General features: G+C 47.2%; 1 protein-coding gene across 1 annotated transcript in view; it reads left to right on the top strand.

Annotated features, from left to right (window-relative positions):
* The first annotated feature begins 6,009 nt into the window (after positions 1-6,009).
* TMEM178B (transmembrane protein 178B) overlaps positions 6,010-17,483 on the top strand; it is a 326,761-nt gene continuing 315,287 nt past the window's right edge. Inside the window, exon 1 of the mRNA XM_059396261.1 lies at positions 6,010-6,391. Within this exon, the coding sequence (XP_059252244.1) occupies positions 6,010-6,391 (382 nt within the window). The remainder of the gene's footprint in view (positions 6,392-17,483) is intronic.

The raw sequence follows: 17,483 nt of genomic DNA, 5'->3' as shown, positions 1-17,483 counted from the left end.
TACTGAGTCAGCCAGCCTGGTGCCCCGGTTCCCTTCTTTGTTACCTGAAAGGTAGAGTTATGGGTCAAATAGTGTCCCCCTTCCCCCCGGGGAAGATATGTTGAAGTCCTAACGCCTATGACCTCAAAATGCAACTTTATTTAGAAATAGCATCATTGTAAATGTAATTGATTAAAATGAGGTCAAGCTGGATAGGGCAGGCTTATAATCCAATATGGCTGGTGTTCTTATAAGAAGAGAGAAACTTGGTGACAGAGGGAGGATGTGAGAAAAGACAGTCATGTGACAACAGAGGCAGAAATTGGAATGAAGCAGCGATAAGGCAAGGGATGTCGAGGATTTTCAGCAGATACTTGAGGGCAAGGAAGTATTCTCCCCTCCAGGTTTCAGAGGGAGCATGGTCCTGCCAGCACCTTGATGTTGGACTCCCAGTTTCTAGAGCTCTCTGATGATAAAGTTCTGACATTTTAAGACACCTAATTTGTGGTGCTTTGTCATAGAAGTCCTAGGATGTGGGCAGCATGCTTTAGCATGCTCTTTGCCCCTCGTGCCCGTGCTTCTCCAGGCTAGATGTCTAGAAGTAGATCTGCTGGGTCATAACAAATGTCCAGTTTTCATCTTAACAGCTACTCCACACTGCCCTCCAGAGTGGCTCTATCTGTTATGCTCCTACCAGCAGTGCACGAGAGCACTTATATTCCTTATGCCCTGGCCAACGCTTGACATTAACAGACAAGTAAAAAATTTTTTCCATCTGATGGGCAAAAAAGAAGTATATAAAAAAATTGTATTCTCTAGTTACTAGTGAGGTTGAATGTTCTCTTTTCTCATATGTTAATTTTCCGTTTGAATTTTTTCTTCTGTAAATTTTCTTTTTATGACCTTTGATTATTTTTCTATCGTGTTATTTGTTTTATTCCTACTAGTTCGGAATAGTTCTTTATGCAGGAGATGATCTTATTCTTTACAAACCATTCCTAGTTTAGGAAGAGGTTTTAAATATCAAGAATGTTTGTTGGCTTTAATTGGTTCTCTTTTCAGCTTCTAGTGAGGTGATCAAATGATATTTATTTGACCCACTGATACGTGGCACCTGTAATTATAAGAACTTTAAGAAGCAGAGCAGTTAGGTATTTTACAGACAAGAGGAATGATGCCAATGTGGGGGCTTTTCAAAACATGTTGAGAGGGCTGCCTGCTTAGAACAGAGGGTGTGTCCAAGGGAGTGTGACGGTCAGCTTTGGAAAACGGCCTGAAGCCTTTGTAAAACTTTGTAAGGGGGTAAAGAGTTGAAGCTTTAAACTACAGGCAAGATGAAATTACTGCAGAATTCTTGGTAAAGGATAACTGTAGAATATAAGAGGATTAACCTGGTGGTGTGGTAGAAGAAGAAAATAAAGCTAGGAGAGGAGTTGGATGCGCAGGGGTGAGATGATAATGCTCTGATGACCCTACTGAGGAAGGAAAGAAGGAGAGTCCCTAAAAAACCAGTGTGGCTCTGTGATGAGTTGAGATGTAGAAAGAATCATAAATACCAGCATATTACACTTAGGGGACAGTCAGGAGGCCTAAAGTAGAAGATAACTCTTGGGTTTCGATTAATGTCCCAGTTGTGCAACATTAGTTAGGAAAACAGGAATAAGAATACATAGGGGGGCTTTCCTCTGAGCAAATGGTGGCATGTTGATAGATGGCAAAGAGAAAACACACCTCATCAATTTTTATTTTGTTTCTAATAGACAATGTCAAGGAGAGTGATTTCCAACTAAAGGGAGGTTGTAGAGTAGAACAAATATGCTATCTGAAGACAGTTCCCAGTAGGTGAAGAGATTGTAGGAAAGCCTGTATCTGCTCTGGGTGAACTATGCCCCAGGAAACAGAGAGAACTTTTTTTTTTTTTTTTTTTTTTTTTTTTTTAAGGATTTCTTTTATTTATTTGACAGACAGAGATCACAAGTAGGCAGAGAGGCAGGCAGAGAGAGAGGAGGAAGCAGGCTCCCTGCTGAGCAGAGAGCCCGATGCGGGGCTCCATCCCAGGACCCTGGGACCATGACCCGAGCCAAAGGCAGAGGCCTCAACCCACTGAGCCACCTAGGCCCCCCCAGAGAGAACTTTTAATGATATCTCTGCATCTTTGTTGTTGGCCTTGGAGAAAGCTTGGAGAATGTGAACATCAATTAGAGAGAAAGTAGGGGAGGTTGTGTGTGAGCAAATGAAATTCCAAATTTCAAAAATGTGGATTTCAGAAACTGCAAACCAATGATTTTAACGTCATTTTGGAGCAAGATCCTAGGGTAACATTCAGAAGGGATGAGTTGTGGAAGAGATCCTAGAAGAGAAAGTAGGATTATTAGAACTTTACATAGGATTATTAGAACTTTCATGTGAAAAACATGACTGACCGTGTGATAGTGTTTTTAATTTTTTTTTCTTTTATTGGTTACTTGACTGTTAGATTAAGGAGTCACAGGACTGCAGAGAAGGACCATGGGAGGAGGGGCAAGGCACATCCTTGGAAGCAGGCCTAAGGCACAGGCCCAGAGAAAAATGTTAAAAAGGAAGAAGGGATGAAATAATGGAAGAGTGAAGACAGGGATAAGAGGAAAAGGTTCCTTCATTGCCAGGTGGGTAACTGTCTGGGCTTCTGGGGGTCTCCCAGGCCCCTCCAGCAGCTGGCTCTCAGGGAAGGGCAGAGCTGGGAATCAGGAGGCAGAGGCTCGAATGCTGGGTGTGCCCCAACTTGCCCAGCGACCTTATCATTTCACCTTTCTGCCTCTTCCCCGTAGTCAAACACAGACATCCTATTAGCCTAAAAGTGCTTCTGAGCTTTACAGAACAAAATAGCTCCAGAAATTTCAGACATGGTGTGCATGTGCAAAGTGTTTGCTCTTGTTGCCACATTTTCACGCTTGGGGGAGAGAGGGAAGCGGTGGGAGGAGGGTAGAAAGGAAGGTGAGAAGGCACTGTGGCCAAGTCCCTTGGCTCCACCTCGCCATCCTAGGGAACCCAGGGGACCAGGCGCTGGCAAACGGCACATGCCCACAGCCTCTTCACTAGCCGGGCACCCAAGAACCTAGCGGACATCCTCAGGCTCTGCTATTCCTTTCAGCATATCCCATTGCCGCATCCAGGGACGGAAAGCGAGGCACGCCCCTCCCCCCACTAGATGGCACTGAAACGCCTCGTTCCAGATTTTCAAACTGCAGGGAGGATGAAAAAAGACAAAAAGAATATGGTGGAGGTGCGCTCTTTCTGGCTCGCAGGCCCAGTTGTGCAAAACAGGGCGCCGGACCCTCTTTTCCCCCGGGGTAGCTCTTTCCCCCGCAGTGCGGGCCCCCGGCTTTGGAGTGCGGGTGCAAATGAGGGGAGAGCATTAGAGAGAAAAACCCAGGCTTTCAACCTGGGAGGGAGGCTCCCAGCCTTTGCGGCGCTGTCTCACGTGAGCCGGGAGGGTGGGGGGGGGGGGGCGTTTCTGGGATGAAGTGGGGCTCGCCTGCGGCCCACCCGCTGAAGGTCTGGGGTGCCTCACTGCCTCCCAGAGCCCCTGCTGAGCCTAAATCCAGCCGCCACCCAGATGAGGACCGATGCGGCGCCGGTTTCATATAACCCCACCTCCCCTTCTCAAAGAGCGAGCCCCCGGGCGTTTTCAAAATATCCATTAAGCACCCTCAACATTCTCTTCCTCCGGCCTTGAAAGGATCAATCAATTTCCTTTTTTTCTTTTCCCGCTGGGGAGTGAGGGAGGTGGAGGCAGGTGGAGGTGGGTGTGTGTCGGGGTGTCAGGCGCTGGCGTGGGGCTAGACTGGGGTTGGCCGTAGCAACCCCGCGACGCGCTCGGCCCCAGGGGGAAACGCCTGTAGCTAGCAAGGTAGCGCCTGTAGCTTTCTGGGGGAAAACAAAGATCAGATGTGATCCAAGACACCGGCGACCAAAACTGGGGACGCAGGGAACTTCCTCAGCCCCTCTGGATGCCGACTCCGCAATAAGCAGTCTTTAAAGAACTACGGTCGAATTGAGGGAATTTTCCACCACTGAAAAGAGATAAATAGGAGATGGAGGCAACATCCTTAAATTTATAATAATGCGTGTAAACATGCTACATACCACATATATGTATATGTGCATAAATATGGATGTGGTTGGGCACATACCTATCTAGACACCATTGACTTGCCTGGTCAAAGACTAAGGCTTAGACATTTCGTGCCTGGGAAATGGTGCAGTTTATCTTTAAGGATGCTAGAAAAATAAGAGATGAGGCTCACGTTGCACGGATGACATCACTAGCTTTTGGCTGCGCGCTCCGTGTTCTCGTCTGTGGGTTTTAGCCAAGGCTGCAGCGCCCGGCGCCTGAGCGAGAGAGCGCGGCGGCGGCTTCCTCCGGCGCTCGCAGCCGGGCGTTGCGATTTCTCGAGCACCCCGGGCGCAGCCTGGGCTCTCGCTCCCCAGCATTGGCCGGGCCCGCGAGGCCCCGGAGCCGTCGCGGCTAGAGGAAGAGGCAGGGAGGGGAAGCTCAGCGACCCAGCCTCCCTCCCCCACCCTCGCCCCATTCACCTCGGCGGGCACCGCGCGCCAGGAGCCTGATCGTGGGACGCCGAGACCGCGACGGGATTCTCTGCACGCTGCCGAGTGAGCCGGCGCCTCGGCTCCTGGGTGGGCTGCGAAGAAAATGGTGCAGTCTGAGAGCGGCTGACCCCAGTTGGGTAGAGCAGACAGCTACAGTGCCGGGCTCGGGTGGCGGGAGAAGGGGGCGGATTGTTTTGAAGGGCCGGGGCCGCTGTTTTCCTCCGTGCCTACAGCATTTTCTTTGCACCTGGGCAGCACGTTCCCGGGGCTACTTGGGAGCCAGATGAAGTGAGGCAGAGGCGTCGCGGGAGAGGCTGGTCTGGAACCTGTCGGGTGGATACTCAGGAAGAAGAGGGCGCTGGGGAGATCGGCATGACGCCCGGGGACTGGCTGCCCAGCTGGCGGTGAGCCCCGATCGCGCGACCTGTCCATGGTGTTGAAGGCACCGGGAGCCGAGCTCCGCGCGCCCCGCGCCCCGCGCCGTGCGTCCTGCCGGGTGCACCCTCCTCTGCGCAGCCAGCCCCTCGCACCCGTCAGCTGCCGCCCAGTCGTCCCGGGTCCCGGGCCAAGGCTCGTCCGGTAACGCCGTCCGAGTGACCGCACCGTCGGCCCGAGGGGCCTCCTGAATGGCGAGGCCAGACGCAGACGACCCGGGAGCCCGCGCGGAGAGGTCGGCAGCGACCGTGTGCCCACGGGCTGCCCGCCTTTGAGCACAGCGCGCTGGCCCGGCAGAACAAGGGACCTGCTGGTGACCAGAGGACGGAGATTTTAAAAAGACCAAACCCAGACTGGAAGAACATTTCTTCGCTTGCAGACCGGAAGGGGGAGAGTCGCTGAGTGGGAGACCCAGGCGGGACTCAGGACAGCCGGCCCTGGCATCTGGAGGTTTCCTTCGCTGGCCGGCCGCCGCGCGGGTGCTGGGGTTCATCCGGTCGTCGCGCAGCTCCTCGTGATAGCCTCCACCCCCTCACCCCAAGATAAAGCCAGGCGAGTGGGTCCCCTCGCTACCCTGCACAAAGAAAGCCCGGCAGCCCCACGGCAGCCGAGGGCAATTGGTGTTTAGTTTCTGGCCCCAGGGCAGCGGCACCCGAAGCCCGGCTGCGCGCCGACGCGGCCGGTTCGGGGCAGTCGCTTCCTGCGGGGCAGGGAGGAGGCGGGAGGCAGTCTTGTCCGCTCGCCGCCGCCCGAGGCTGCACCTGCCCCGGAGGATGCCCAGGAGCCCGCCCGAGCCTCCCCGGATCAGAACTTTTTAGGCTGCTCGTCCCCATCCCTGCAGTCCCCGGGCCGCGCACCGGCAGGCGGGGGCGAGGGGGCGCCGCCGCGCGAGTCCCCCTCCGGTCCCCCTCCCCCTTGGCTCGGCCGCCCGCCGCTTTGTTCCGGGCGCGCGGAGGGAAGGCGAGGCTGCGGCGGATCATGCCCATGGTGTAGCCGCCAAGCGGAGGCATGGCTGCCGGAAGGTTACTGCTCTATACGGGCCTCTCGCTAGCGCTCTGCGCCCTCGGCATGCTGGCCGTGGCCATCTGCTCGGACCACTGGTACGAGACGGACGCCAGGAAGCACAGGGACAGGTGCAAGGCCTTCAACACCCGCCGAGTCGACCCCGGCTTCATTTACAACAACAACAACAACTTGCCGCTCCGGGCGAGCCGCTCGCGCCTGGACCGCTGGGAGGGCAAACTCCTCCGGGCCCGGAACCGCCGGCAGCTCTTCGCCATGAGCCCGGTGGACGAGTGCAGCCGGCAGTACAACTCCACCAACATGGGCCTTTGGAGGAAGTGCCACCGGCAGGGCTTCGACCCCGAGATCGCAGCCCTTATTCGGAAAGGTAAGCGCGAGGCGCGAGGCGTGGCGCTGCGGAAAGCCCGGCGCCTCCTAGGCCGGGTCACACTATCCCTTCGCCTGGCCACAGTCTCCCGGGCCTCCTGCTTCCAGGAGCTCAGGTTATCCAGGCCCCGCTGAGCCTCGGAGCGGCCAGAAGTTGCCTCCCGGTAGCTGGTTATGGAGGCTTACTTCTCTCTGGCCGGCCTCTGGTTTTGCGTTGGTCCGCTGGGATTCCCGTGGGATATGGTGGGCCAGGGATTTTAATCCGGGCCTAATGCTTCATCAGTCTCAGAACGGAGGGAATCCCTCATGTTGTGTTGTTTGCAGAGGAAGCCCCCAAATTGGAGAATGATGTGTCAGGCAGACAGCCTCCTAGTTTTAATCTTGGTTTTGGATGTTGAACTGATTCAGGGGAAGCATCTCATCGAGAAGGCCTTACTCACGCCACAGACATTTATTTGCTAAGTGCTAGACTGTACTATGCACCGTGCAGGCATTAGTCCCATAAACATAGTCAATCACAGCCCCGGCCCCATTGCAGCTGCAGGCCTGGGGACCAAGAGCATCATATCACGATGCTTGAATCCTCCTTCTGGGGAGGTGGTTGACAAAAGTGACTTGTGTGCATCAAATTTTAACAGGGCCTAATAAACACATAAAAAGTAGTTTCTCAGGTAACACCAAAGTGGGCGCTTAAGAGGGAAAAAAATGACCATGTTCAGAAGATTCGTAACAAAAATATGTAAAGTATTACAAAACAGAAAACAGACTGCATTTGCTAATGATGAAAATTTCTCGGATACTTGAGTGTGATCACATAATTTTTAAAAAGTCTCCTCATCTGATGCAGTTTATAAGATTTTGGCTGATTTATACTTTGGGGACTACCCTGTTCTGTTAATCCACTGAAATACTGTTTGGACATATATTAATATTGCTCTGTAGAAGGGAATGCATTTTCTTCCATGGTAGTTGCATATGGTGTGATTTTCTGGGTCTTGTGTCCGCGCCCCCCCCCGTGTTTCAGTCTCTTCAACTATTCAGTGGTGAAACCAGGGTGAAAATGATGTTGTTATCTGCAAAGTCTTTGAAGCCCAGATGAAAACCACTTCTTACTGTCCCTTAATATTATAATGCAGGTTTGCTGCTGTTTTAAAACATTTGTGAGAACTGATGTCCTTTGATTTAGAAAAATGTTGAAATTGATCAGAAAAAATAGTTAATTTGGAAAAAAAAAGTCAATTGTTTAGGAATGACAAGCAGTGGGTATGGTCTCAGTGGCTAGTCAGATGTAGGTGAGCTGAGTCCAGAAGGAGAATCCATCTTCATTTTTGTTTTGCAGCTTCTGTGGAATGACTAGGGATTTTAGCTCATTCCTTTGTGAGTGTGTTATTACTACAAACATCACAACTGCTTCATGGTTAAGCTGATGTTAGAGCAGGGTGACCCATTTGGAGCTCTACAACTTTGTAAAGATGTGCAGGATATTAGAGCATCCAGAAGAGAGTTACTTGGTTTGGATTTAGAAGTAGGAAAGCAAGAGAAAACAGAATCGTTTCTGACAGTGGGTGACTGTAACAGTGTTCAGATTCACAGATTCATGAAGTGTTCTGTCCTTTCTTGTTCTCTGCATTCATTAAAATTGACATGGTAGGAAGTAGCTGAAATGAGAGGAAGAATTCATGTTAATACTGACTGATAGACAGTGGTAGGACTTGCTGAAGGACATTCTTGCATTTCCTTAAGTGTCTCTTGCGACAAGATGGGTTGGGTATCCTGCTGTCTGGCATTGGTTCACTCCACTCAGAAAAAGGGGGGTGGAATCCCTGCCTTCTGGTGGTTCCATTGAGGGCTTTGATTCCATGTTGCTTTGCCTGGCAATCTGGCTAGAAGGGTTGACTTGGTCTGTGCACCAGAGATGTTCGTTACCATAGTGACATGTTCTTCCGGTGAAGCTGGAAACAGAGACAGGGAAAGGGATAGGGGAAGAGTGTACAACATTTTGACTTTGTATCGACTGATTGTTAATTGCAGCAACAGAAAATGGACACGGCTCAGCAGGGGGATTGAATACACTGATACCAGTGTTGGCAGAACCTTGTATTTCACTTGAACTAATGGAGACGCTCTTCCCCATCACCCAAAATACAGCAATCACTGTCAGCTGCAAACAGCCGCTTACCACGGCCGTTTCTGTCCGTTTGACATTCTTGTTAGGTATTATTGAGATAGATGGTATGCCAGCGTTACAAATCCCGGGGGACTTAAGGTCACTATCTTCATTTTTAACCTCAAAACACAATCTGTGAAAGCTAGATCTTCTCTTCTAAGCAACAAGAGACACATTTTGGAAATAAGTGCATCTTATATTAGTAGAATTCACAAGCAATTCCAGTAACATAGAACATCATTTCTGGACTTAATCAGCATTCTTCCTAGATTGGCAGATTTAGGAAGGAAGTAAAAAAAAGAAATTGATATCCCTGTATTTCAATTTAAGGCAGGCAACTTAGGGAAAGATACTTATCTTGTAGTATTCATTAGTAGCCTCAAAAGATTTGTTAGTCCTTTGTCTTTCAGGGAAACATCTTAGATTCAAATTCTGGGAGATACATGTTGGGTAAGGGGAAAGGGAAACCAGAGAAAAGACTGTGTAAAATCTGTCAGTATTATGGGAAAACTAGAGATTTATCTAAATGATTGTACAGTCCCATAACTCAATCATTTGCTAATCAATGTTCATTACATTAGAAAGTGCTATTTGTGCATTTTAAAATAAAACAAAACCACATAATTAATAAGAAAACAAAAGTCAATTCTATATCTGATTTGAAGATGAAGTCCTTTGGATGCATGTTCTCTCTGAAATCCATTTCTTCAATGCCTGCTGCCATGATTGTGCCAAAAAAATATGCATTTCTGGTCACTGTGTATTTATTTGTTTGTCTTATTGAACGTAAGTTCCTGAAGGGCAGGAAAGAAAATCATTTGTAAAACACATTCACCAGCATGTAATTTTGGTCCTTGAGAAATATCTCATACAAATAAGGTTCACGGAATTGTATCCATCAAAAGCTTATTCTAATTGTAGGAACACTTGTGTGGGAATCCAAATAAAGGATTAGTTAGAAAATCGTGAAGAAAAAAAATGAACCAGGGTGGCTCCCAGGGCAGATTAATATTGCAGCAGATGCTACATAATTTAATAAGGAAGTTTTTTTGAGCCCAGAAGTTTTGCTAAGGAGTAAGGGAAACAATACTTTTTTTTTGGGATAGTGTATTTTACTGAACAGACACGTATCACCCCCAATCATTATTTTTCATATTAGGTAAGATTTTGATGATTTGCTTCTTAGAGGTAGGATTGGGTTGAGGGTGTAGCAAGGATAGATCACCCTTGAATTCCCATATGACTGTGTCCATAATCGAGTCCTCTTGCCTTCTTGCTTTCCAACCGTGTCAGTTCTCTCTACTAAGTCACTGCAAGCGTGGTGGTGGTGGAGGGGGACAGATCCATGACAGGATCAGTTTCTGAAATCCAAGAGACTTTCAGACCCTTAGGAGGAGCAGCTACAGGTAGGATTTTATTCCAGGGAACATTTATATTCTTTGATTTGTTCTGAAATGTTATACTGCTGTGGCGTAAAATAAAGAGACCTTCAGTTGAGACTCTAAATAAACTTTTTTTACTATTTGAAAATAGGCCTTATAATAGAATTTGATCTTTATAATCAGAGAGTGGTTGTCGGTATACTGAGGCTTATTTTTAACAAAGCGTCGCATATAGTGATAGGTGATAGTGATAGTGATAGGATACTGTGCTCAGCAGTTAGGTACTGTACATATATTATGTGATGGGCACACATCACAAGAACTTGGCGATGAATAAGAAAGACCTGGTCCTTAAAATACCCCCAGTCTGTTGGGGTCACGGGGAATACATGTCAGCTATGGGGTGATGAGAGCAGCACAAACAGATGCAGAGAAGCACGGAGCAGGCAGTGATGGATGGTGTTGGCAGTGGGGTGAGAGAAGCCAGGAGGGGGTTGGGGACAGTTGCCCGGAGGAAGTGAAATCTGAACACAGTTTTTATGAAGTCAGGAGGGGGATGGCGAGGAAAGGGCTTTTGAGGCCGAGAGGGCAGCATCTGCATAGGCATGGAGGTGTGAAACAGCAGTCCAGCCTTTTGAGTGTTGACTGCTGGAGGGAGGGAGAGGAGCCGAGCGTGGAGCTGGAGAGCAAGGAAGAGCCAAGGCCAGGGGCTTGCATACTCAGTAGGGTAGCCACTAGGCACAAGTGGCTATTTAAATTTTTTAAAATAACCAGTATTCAATGAAATTAAAAATTCATTTCCTTAGTGGTGTTGGCCACATTGCAAACCTTCAAGAGCCATGTGTTGCTAGTGGCCATCGTATTGGACAGTGCAGATGAGAGAACGTTCCTATCGTCATGGAAGGCTCCATTGGACAGTGCTGCACGGAGCCTAGAGCCTCTGAAAAGAACAAGCACATACTTCGTTTCAGGTGAGGACAATTAAACATGATAACTGGAGCTTAGATTTATGTATATAGTTCTATCCTTGAACAAACTTTGCTACTTGAATGTTTTGGGCAGAAGGTTTGAGTTCGTGATCAGTTACACTAAATCTATATTTTATGCATGTTCCATCTTTGACTCACAGAATTCTTACATGCTCCTCTGTTCTCTCCTCTCCCTCTCTCAACTCCATTAAAAGAAACGAGTTGTCGATCAGCCAGGGAGGATTAATAATAATAATTGGAGACTTGCTGCCAGGTACTCCTCTAAGAGTTTTACATATATTAGGTAATCTGTTCTTTTCTTTTCTTTTTTTTTTTTTTTAAAGACTTTATTTATTTATTTGTTTATTTATTTGACAGAGAGAGAGAGAGATCTCAAGTAGGTGGAGAGGCAGGCAGGGCGGAGGGGGGTTTCGGTAAACTCTGCTCAGCAGGGAGCCTGATGCAGGGCTTGATCCCAGGACCCTGAGATCATGACCTGAGCCAAAGGCAGAGGCTTAACCCACTGAACCACCCAGGCACCCCTAATTTATTCTTCATTATAACACTTGAGGTGGGTGTTACCATTTTTTTCCTCGCTATTCTACAGTTAAGGAAACTGAGGCGTCTAAATGTCAATGAACTTGCCAAATCTCACGATAAGGAAGTGAAGCTGCCAAGATTCGAATTCTGGCTCCAGGTTTGATGACACCCACTGTACTCTCTTGTCACCATGGAGTCTGCTGGGGCAGGGGTGGGATGGAGAAGAGGCTCGTATCTTGATTCCTCAAACTGGAAAAGAAATAGGAAGTTAATTTTAGAGTCTCACCCAGGGGAGAGCTGCTTGAGGACTGACTTCAGCTTGGCTCTGAGCAGGGCGATCGTTTTAAAGTGGTTCGCACACCTTGCTTTGAGACCCGCTGACAGAAGCTCATACACACTTTGCTATGTGATTTGTGAGTATCTGTTTTGTTCACTGTGGTAGATGCTGAGGTTAGAGCCACGAAAGACATACTCATTCACTCCACAAATATTCATTGAGAGCCTGGGGATTGGGGCATCATGGAGAAGCTTGCATTCCAGGAGCAAGAAATAGATGATAAATAAATACATATGAAATAAAGATAGAGGAGCCTGGCTGGCTCAGTCAGCAGAGCACGCAGCTCTTGATTTCCGGGTTGTGAGTTCAGCCCCACATTGGGCATGGAGCTTACTACAAAAAGTAATGGTACTTCCTTAAAAATAATGCTACTAAAAATGGTACTACTTTATGCCAATCAGAATAAAAATAATAGCTCATGAACTAATCAGTGTAGAACATAATGGAAGGGAGTGAATGCCATGAGGTGTCTTTGCTCTTAGGAAGCACAAAGGGTTTGTAAAGGGACAAGTAAGCCCAAAATTAAGTGGTTCCCTTCATCTTAGTTTTAAAACATAGGGAGGCTTGGGGCGCCTGGGTGGCTCAGTGGGTTAAAGCCTTTGTCTTCGGCTCGGGTCATGATCCCGGGGTCCTGGGATCGAGTCCCGCATCGAGCCCCACATCTGGCTCTCTGCTCAGCTGGGAGCCTGCTTTCCCCTCTCTCTCTGCCTGCCTCTCTGCCTACTTGTGATTGCTGACTGCCAAATAAGTAAATAAAATCTTTAAAAAAAATAATATAAAACATAGGGAAGCTTGACCTGCTCACAGGCAAGCACATACAAGTAGCCCTGGCCCGGTCTTGACATACAGAGCGTGTCGCCTGCATGAGCATCGTGTGTCCGCCCAAAAGTATGAGCCGATGCACTCAGTTGCGCCCTCCTCCTTCATCACGCCGAAACACAACTAATCAGCCAGAGCAGACAGCTGGGGCCCTTGACTCTGGGCAAGTGCTTGGGTGGGAAGATGGAGAGGGTGGGTGTGGTGTGCCCAGCACCTGTGGTGTGCCTGTGGTGTGCCCAGCCCTCTGCTAGGTGCTGGGGGAAGCAAGGAGGCATCACGTGGTTCCTGTCCTGAGGGAACTCACACCCTCGCTCAATGATGAATTCCTTGTCTTCTGTGGTTGGATCAGGCTTTTCCTCGGAAGATCACATCTGTGTCAGCCGGATCAGGAATCAACTGGTCAGGGAAGTGGGGAGGCTGCGAGTTCTTTCTACTGAGTCAGCAAAGTCAGGAGCCATGTTTCTGTTCCAGAAGGTTGGTTTATTTATCCTTTTACTGTAGGGTTGGTAAGGATCAATTACAGGGTCGATTCTGTATATTCCACTTTGGATTGTCCGGTAAAAGTAATTTTTTCCCCTCTCTGCTGTTAGTAATAATCCTAGGTCTTCCAGCAGAATCCTAAACACTCTGGCTAGTTTGACCCTCCACATGCAGGCATGTGAACATCTAGGAATTGGGGAGTAAAGTCAAAAATATGTATTCAGATGCAGATTCTTTTGTAACCATGTACTCCACAAACACTGCACAGAGAGAGGAGGGAGTGCGTGACCTGGGGGACAAGTGGACAGAAAATTGATTTGAACATCTGGATTGGGCAGCTGCTGTTTCTGAGAACATGCGTACGTCGTTTCCTCATATGTAAAATAGTGAGTTTGGATTATATAAACTTCGGGCCCTTCCACACTCTCACATTTGATGAGAAAGTTTAATTTAGGTGATAGAGCATAAACAATAGGTAGATGGTTGAGAAAAGGTGAGCTGGGGGAGAAGAGAAAGCCAGGGAGGAAGGACAGAGAAAGGGACCATCCCAGGATGCTAGCATACCAGAGGGAGGGGGGAACAGAGCAGCTCGTTTCATTCCCCCACCCAATTTTCTCATGGTTTGAAATGCCACTTTGCAGATTGGAGTTAAAAATGTAAACACCGAGGGGCATCTGGGTGGGGTAGTCAGTGAAGCCTCTGACCTTTGGTTTTGGCTCAGGTTTGATCTCAGGGTCCTGGGATTGAGCCCCACATCGGGCTCTCTGCTCAGCACGGAGCCTGCGTCCTCCTCTCTCTCTGCCTGCCTCTCTGCCTACTTGTGATCTCTTGTCAAATAAATAAATAAATTCTTTAAAAAAATGCTAAACACTTAATGGGCAAAAGTGGTGATAGTTACACAACAATGTGACTATACTTAGTGCCACCGAACTGTGCACTTAAAACTGGCTAAGATGGTGAATTTTGTGTTCCGTATGTTTCACTACAATTTAAATAAAGAAATGAAAAGAAATCATAAAGCTTCACAGAGAAAGGAACTGGATTACTGGTCGGTGTGCGGACTACTTCATAACCAAAGATCTTCATGCATTCAGTGCATTTATTGAGCACCTACGGGTGCTAGGCATTAGCTCAGGTATTGCTTGGGATACAGAAGTTAATAAAACAGACTAAATTCCTGCCCTTGTAGGGCTTACATTTTAACAGTTTTGAGTATCATATCTTTTTTTTTTTTTTTTGGCTTGTTTTTTTAAAAACAAAACATTTAAAGAGCACCAAGATATAAGACAAGTAAAAGTAATGAGTACATTCCTTGGGTCATTTAAAAATCCTTGCATAATGAGGAACACTTCCCTGTATTTAATCTAAAAGTGGCTTTTGAGCTCCCAACTATGTCAGGCACCCAACTTGAAGTGGTGGATCCTGAGTGAAGTCCACAGTTCTGTCCTCAGAGGACAAACAAAAGGAGGAAGTGTGCAAGAAGACAAATATATAGTCCCCAAGTTTGGTTCTAGGAGATATTTACATCCTGGGGGCCTGAGTGGCTCTCGAATTTTGGAGCAGTTAGGGGATGTTCTTAGAGTTGTTACTTGTGGATGGATGAGGTAAAGTCTTAGCCTTATTTAAAAAGTAGTAATTAATTCTGATGAGGTAAATCCTTGATTAGTCTGCCTTCCCCCTGCCCTTGTATCCCAGGCCCCCCTGCCCATCCTCCAAGGGTCACACTGCCACCAGATTCTATGTATCACACCAGACATCATTTACTCAGCACTATTTAAAAATAACAGCAAGTATAAATAGGAGTCAGGCAACGAACGGGTGATTCAAACAGGACAAAAGTTTAGTTTTTTATTTTTATAAATTCATATGCACAGAGTTGATGTTTAAAGGTCTTGTTCCAGGAGTCACCAGGAATCTTCTATAGGTGATTTTTATTCTGAGTGGAAGTTACGGTTGACGGTCAAGGAAGTTTGATGGATCTGTTGTATTATGGGAGACTGCGGGATCTGAATTATTTCAATTGATTTTTTTTTCTTGGCGTCGAAGTATTTTGCCAAGAAAAGGCAATTTACTATTAGGTCATCTTCATAAATTTACCTCATTTCCTGCGTTCTGTATTCCGAATCTCACTCTATTGGACACGTTATTTGCTTCAGAGCATCTCCCTTTCAATTTTGGCCTGAATTTCTCTTAATCTTTATAACAGCAATTCTATTTAGGCAAACACAACTCCTACTCCCCAAGGCCCTGGAGTATTTCATAGACCTGGATGGGTGGGGGTTGTTTTTACCTTAAGACAACTCTGAGCTCATACGCTGCCGTATGTCTGCTGACAGCACACTGGGACGCAGCTGGATTCTATCTCAGGAGGCTGAAGACACACACAGCCTTACAGCCTGGCCCTACTCCCATCCAAGCATGTCCCTGGCGCCACTGCTTGTAATAGCAAAATAAATAAGCAAAACAGAAAAACTTCAGTGTCCATGAATAGGAAATGGATAATAGGGTGTGGTGTATATTCATACGATGGAAACAATTGTCCCCTATTTAACACAAATATACTACATATACGTATTTCCAAATGGGGAAAGATAAAATTTGACTGAAAAAAAGCAGGGTATAGAATGAAATGGGGAGGATGTTGCCGTTCATATGAAGTAAAAAAGTGGATCAAATAACATTAGATATTGTTTATGGAAACATGATTTGCATAGTATTTATAAAAGTATGCACGGGACCGATAAACCCAAAATGAAGGATGATGTTTGCCTTTCTCAAGACAGAGAAATGAATGGAATTGGGAAGTTGCTTTTAAATCACGTCTATTTCCTTTCTTAAAAGACAAAAGAAATCTGAGGCATTTGGGGGGCATATACATGCGTGCACAATCAGGCTATTTGGAAAGTTTTTACGATCCTGACAAAAAGTTAAAATTTTATCCACACTGTGCTGTTCAGTGGATAGGAGGTGGGTTCTTTAAGGACAATTCTTGGAAAACTGTTTTTGAGGTGATCTGAAACTGACTTTTGTAAGTAGTAGCATTTAGAAGAGAATCAGGCAACTCCTAGTCAACAGTTTTCACTGAAAGTAGCTCATGGGAAGGGCTTAGAACAAATAAAATTGTTTTATTCACTCTGGATGTCTTGTTTAAGAGGAGGAAATTGAAAGTTTAAAATGATTTGTTTCTGAGATAGAGTAATGTACAAGTCATGCCCCTCTTTGTCAATTTCCTGCAGCTTGTGCAGAAAAACAAAAAATTTCAAGGGTCAGAAAGGTAAACTAAAACCAGTCCTGGAACTGATCAAATGTTGAACTTTGAACAGCTAAGACATGGAGGCCCTGTGTGGGAAAGCAGAGCACTAACATTTGGGAAGACATGTGAGCCCATAGGGAGGAACTCAGTATGAACCGGGAGAGGAAAAGCTGAGAATAAGAAAGGACCAGAATTGGGGCACCTGGATGCTTGGTGGGTTAAGCCTCTGCCTTCGGCTCAGGTCATGATCTCAGGGTCCTGGGATCGAGCCCCGCGTCGGGCTCTCTGCTCAGCAGGAATCCTGCTCCCCACTCTCTCTGCCTGCCTCTTTGCCTACTTGTGATCTCTCTCTCTCTCTCTCTGTCAAATAAATAAATAAATAAAATCTAAAAAAAAGGAAAGGACCAGAATTGTACTTTATTTCTTCAGAAGTTTTCTTATCCCCTTTCAGACTGAGTAGAGAATGTTAGTTGGTAAAACCTAAGTAGTTTTGTTATTGATGATTATGGTTTGGATTTTTTGTTCTTAAAATTATGAGGTCGACTTTAGCTAAGGGCACGCCTCTGTTACAATAATGGTGTTTCCACTGTGTTTATACAAACCACAGCTGGCGCAGAGAGGCCCACCAGAACTATAGCCGGGGTTCCACTTTCAGCGGATAATGCTTTAAAACACCAAAGCTGGGTCTGAAGTTACTAGGGAATCATGAGTATCCTGTGGAATTTCAGGGATTTTTTTTCCCATAACCGCAGGGCCTACAAGGTGGCCACATGCAGCTCTGGGCAGGCTGCTTGGGAAAGTCCCAGGTGATGATGAGCCACTGTGTTCCCCGTGATCTGCGGGGAGGTGGGCACCCCCAGGGCTGCCTGTCCTTCTGTAAGTGAATGCCCTCCCATGCTGGGAAAAGCTGGCCTCTCCCCAACTCTCCCACCTCCCTAGATGTGTTAGCACAAAGGAAAGGAGAGGTAACCTTGCTCAGATATGGCCGGGCTTGCTTCTCTTCCTCAAGGCATCTTCAGGGCCCTTTAAGGTCCCTGACTCTAGATTTCCTCCTCCTCTCCCAGGGCTGGGGCTGCTCTTTCTTTTTCAACCCTGGGCCTCCTCTGGCTTTGGAGGCAACATTTGCTCCTGGACCTGCTTCTACCCC

The sequence above is a fragment of the Mustela nigripes genome, chromosome 4 (assembly GCF_022355385.1).
Source record: "Mustela nigripes isolate SB6536 chromosome 4, MUSNIG.SB6536, whole genome shotgun sequence".
Taxonomy (NCBI): Eukaryota; Metazoa; Chordata; class Mammalia; order Carnivora; family Mustelidae; genus Mustela; species Mustela nigripes.
This window is presented reverse-complemented; position numbering and strand designations above follow the sequence as displayed.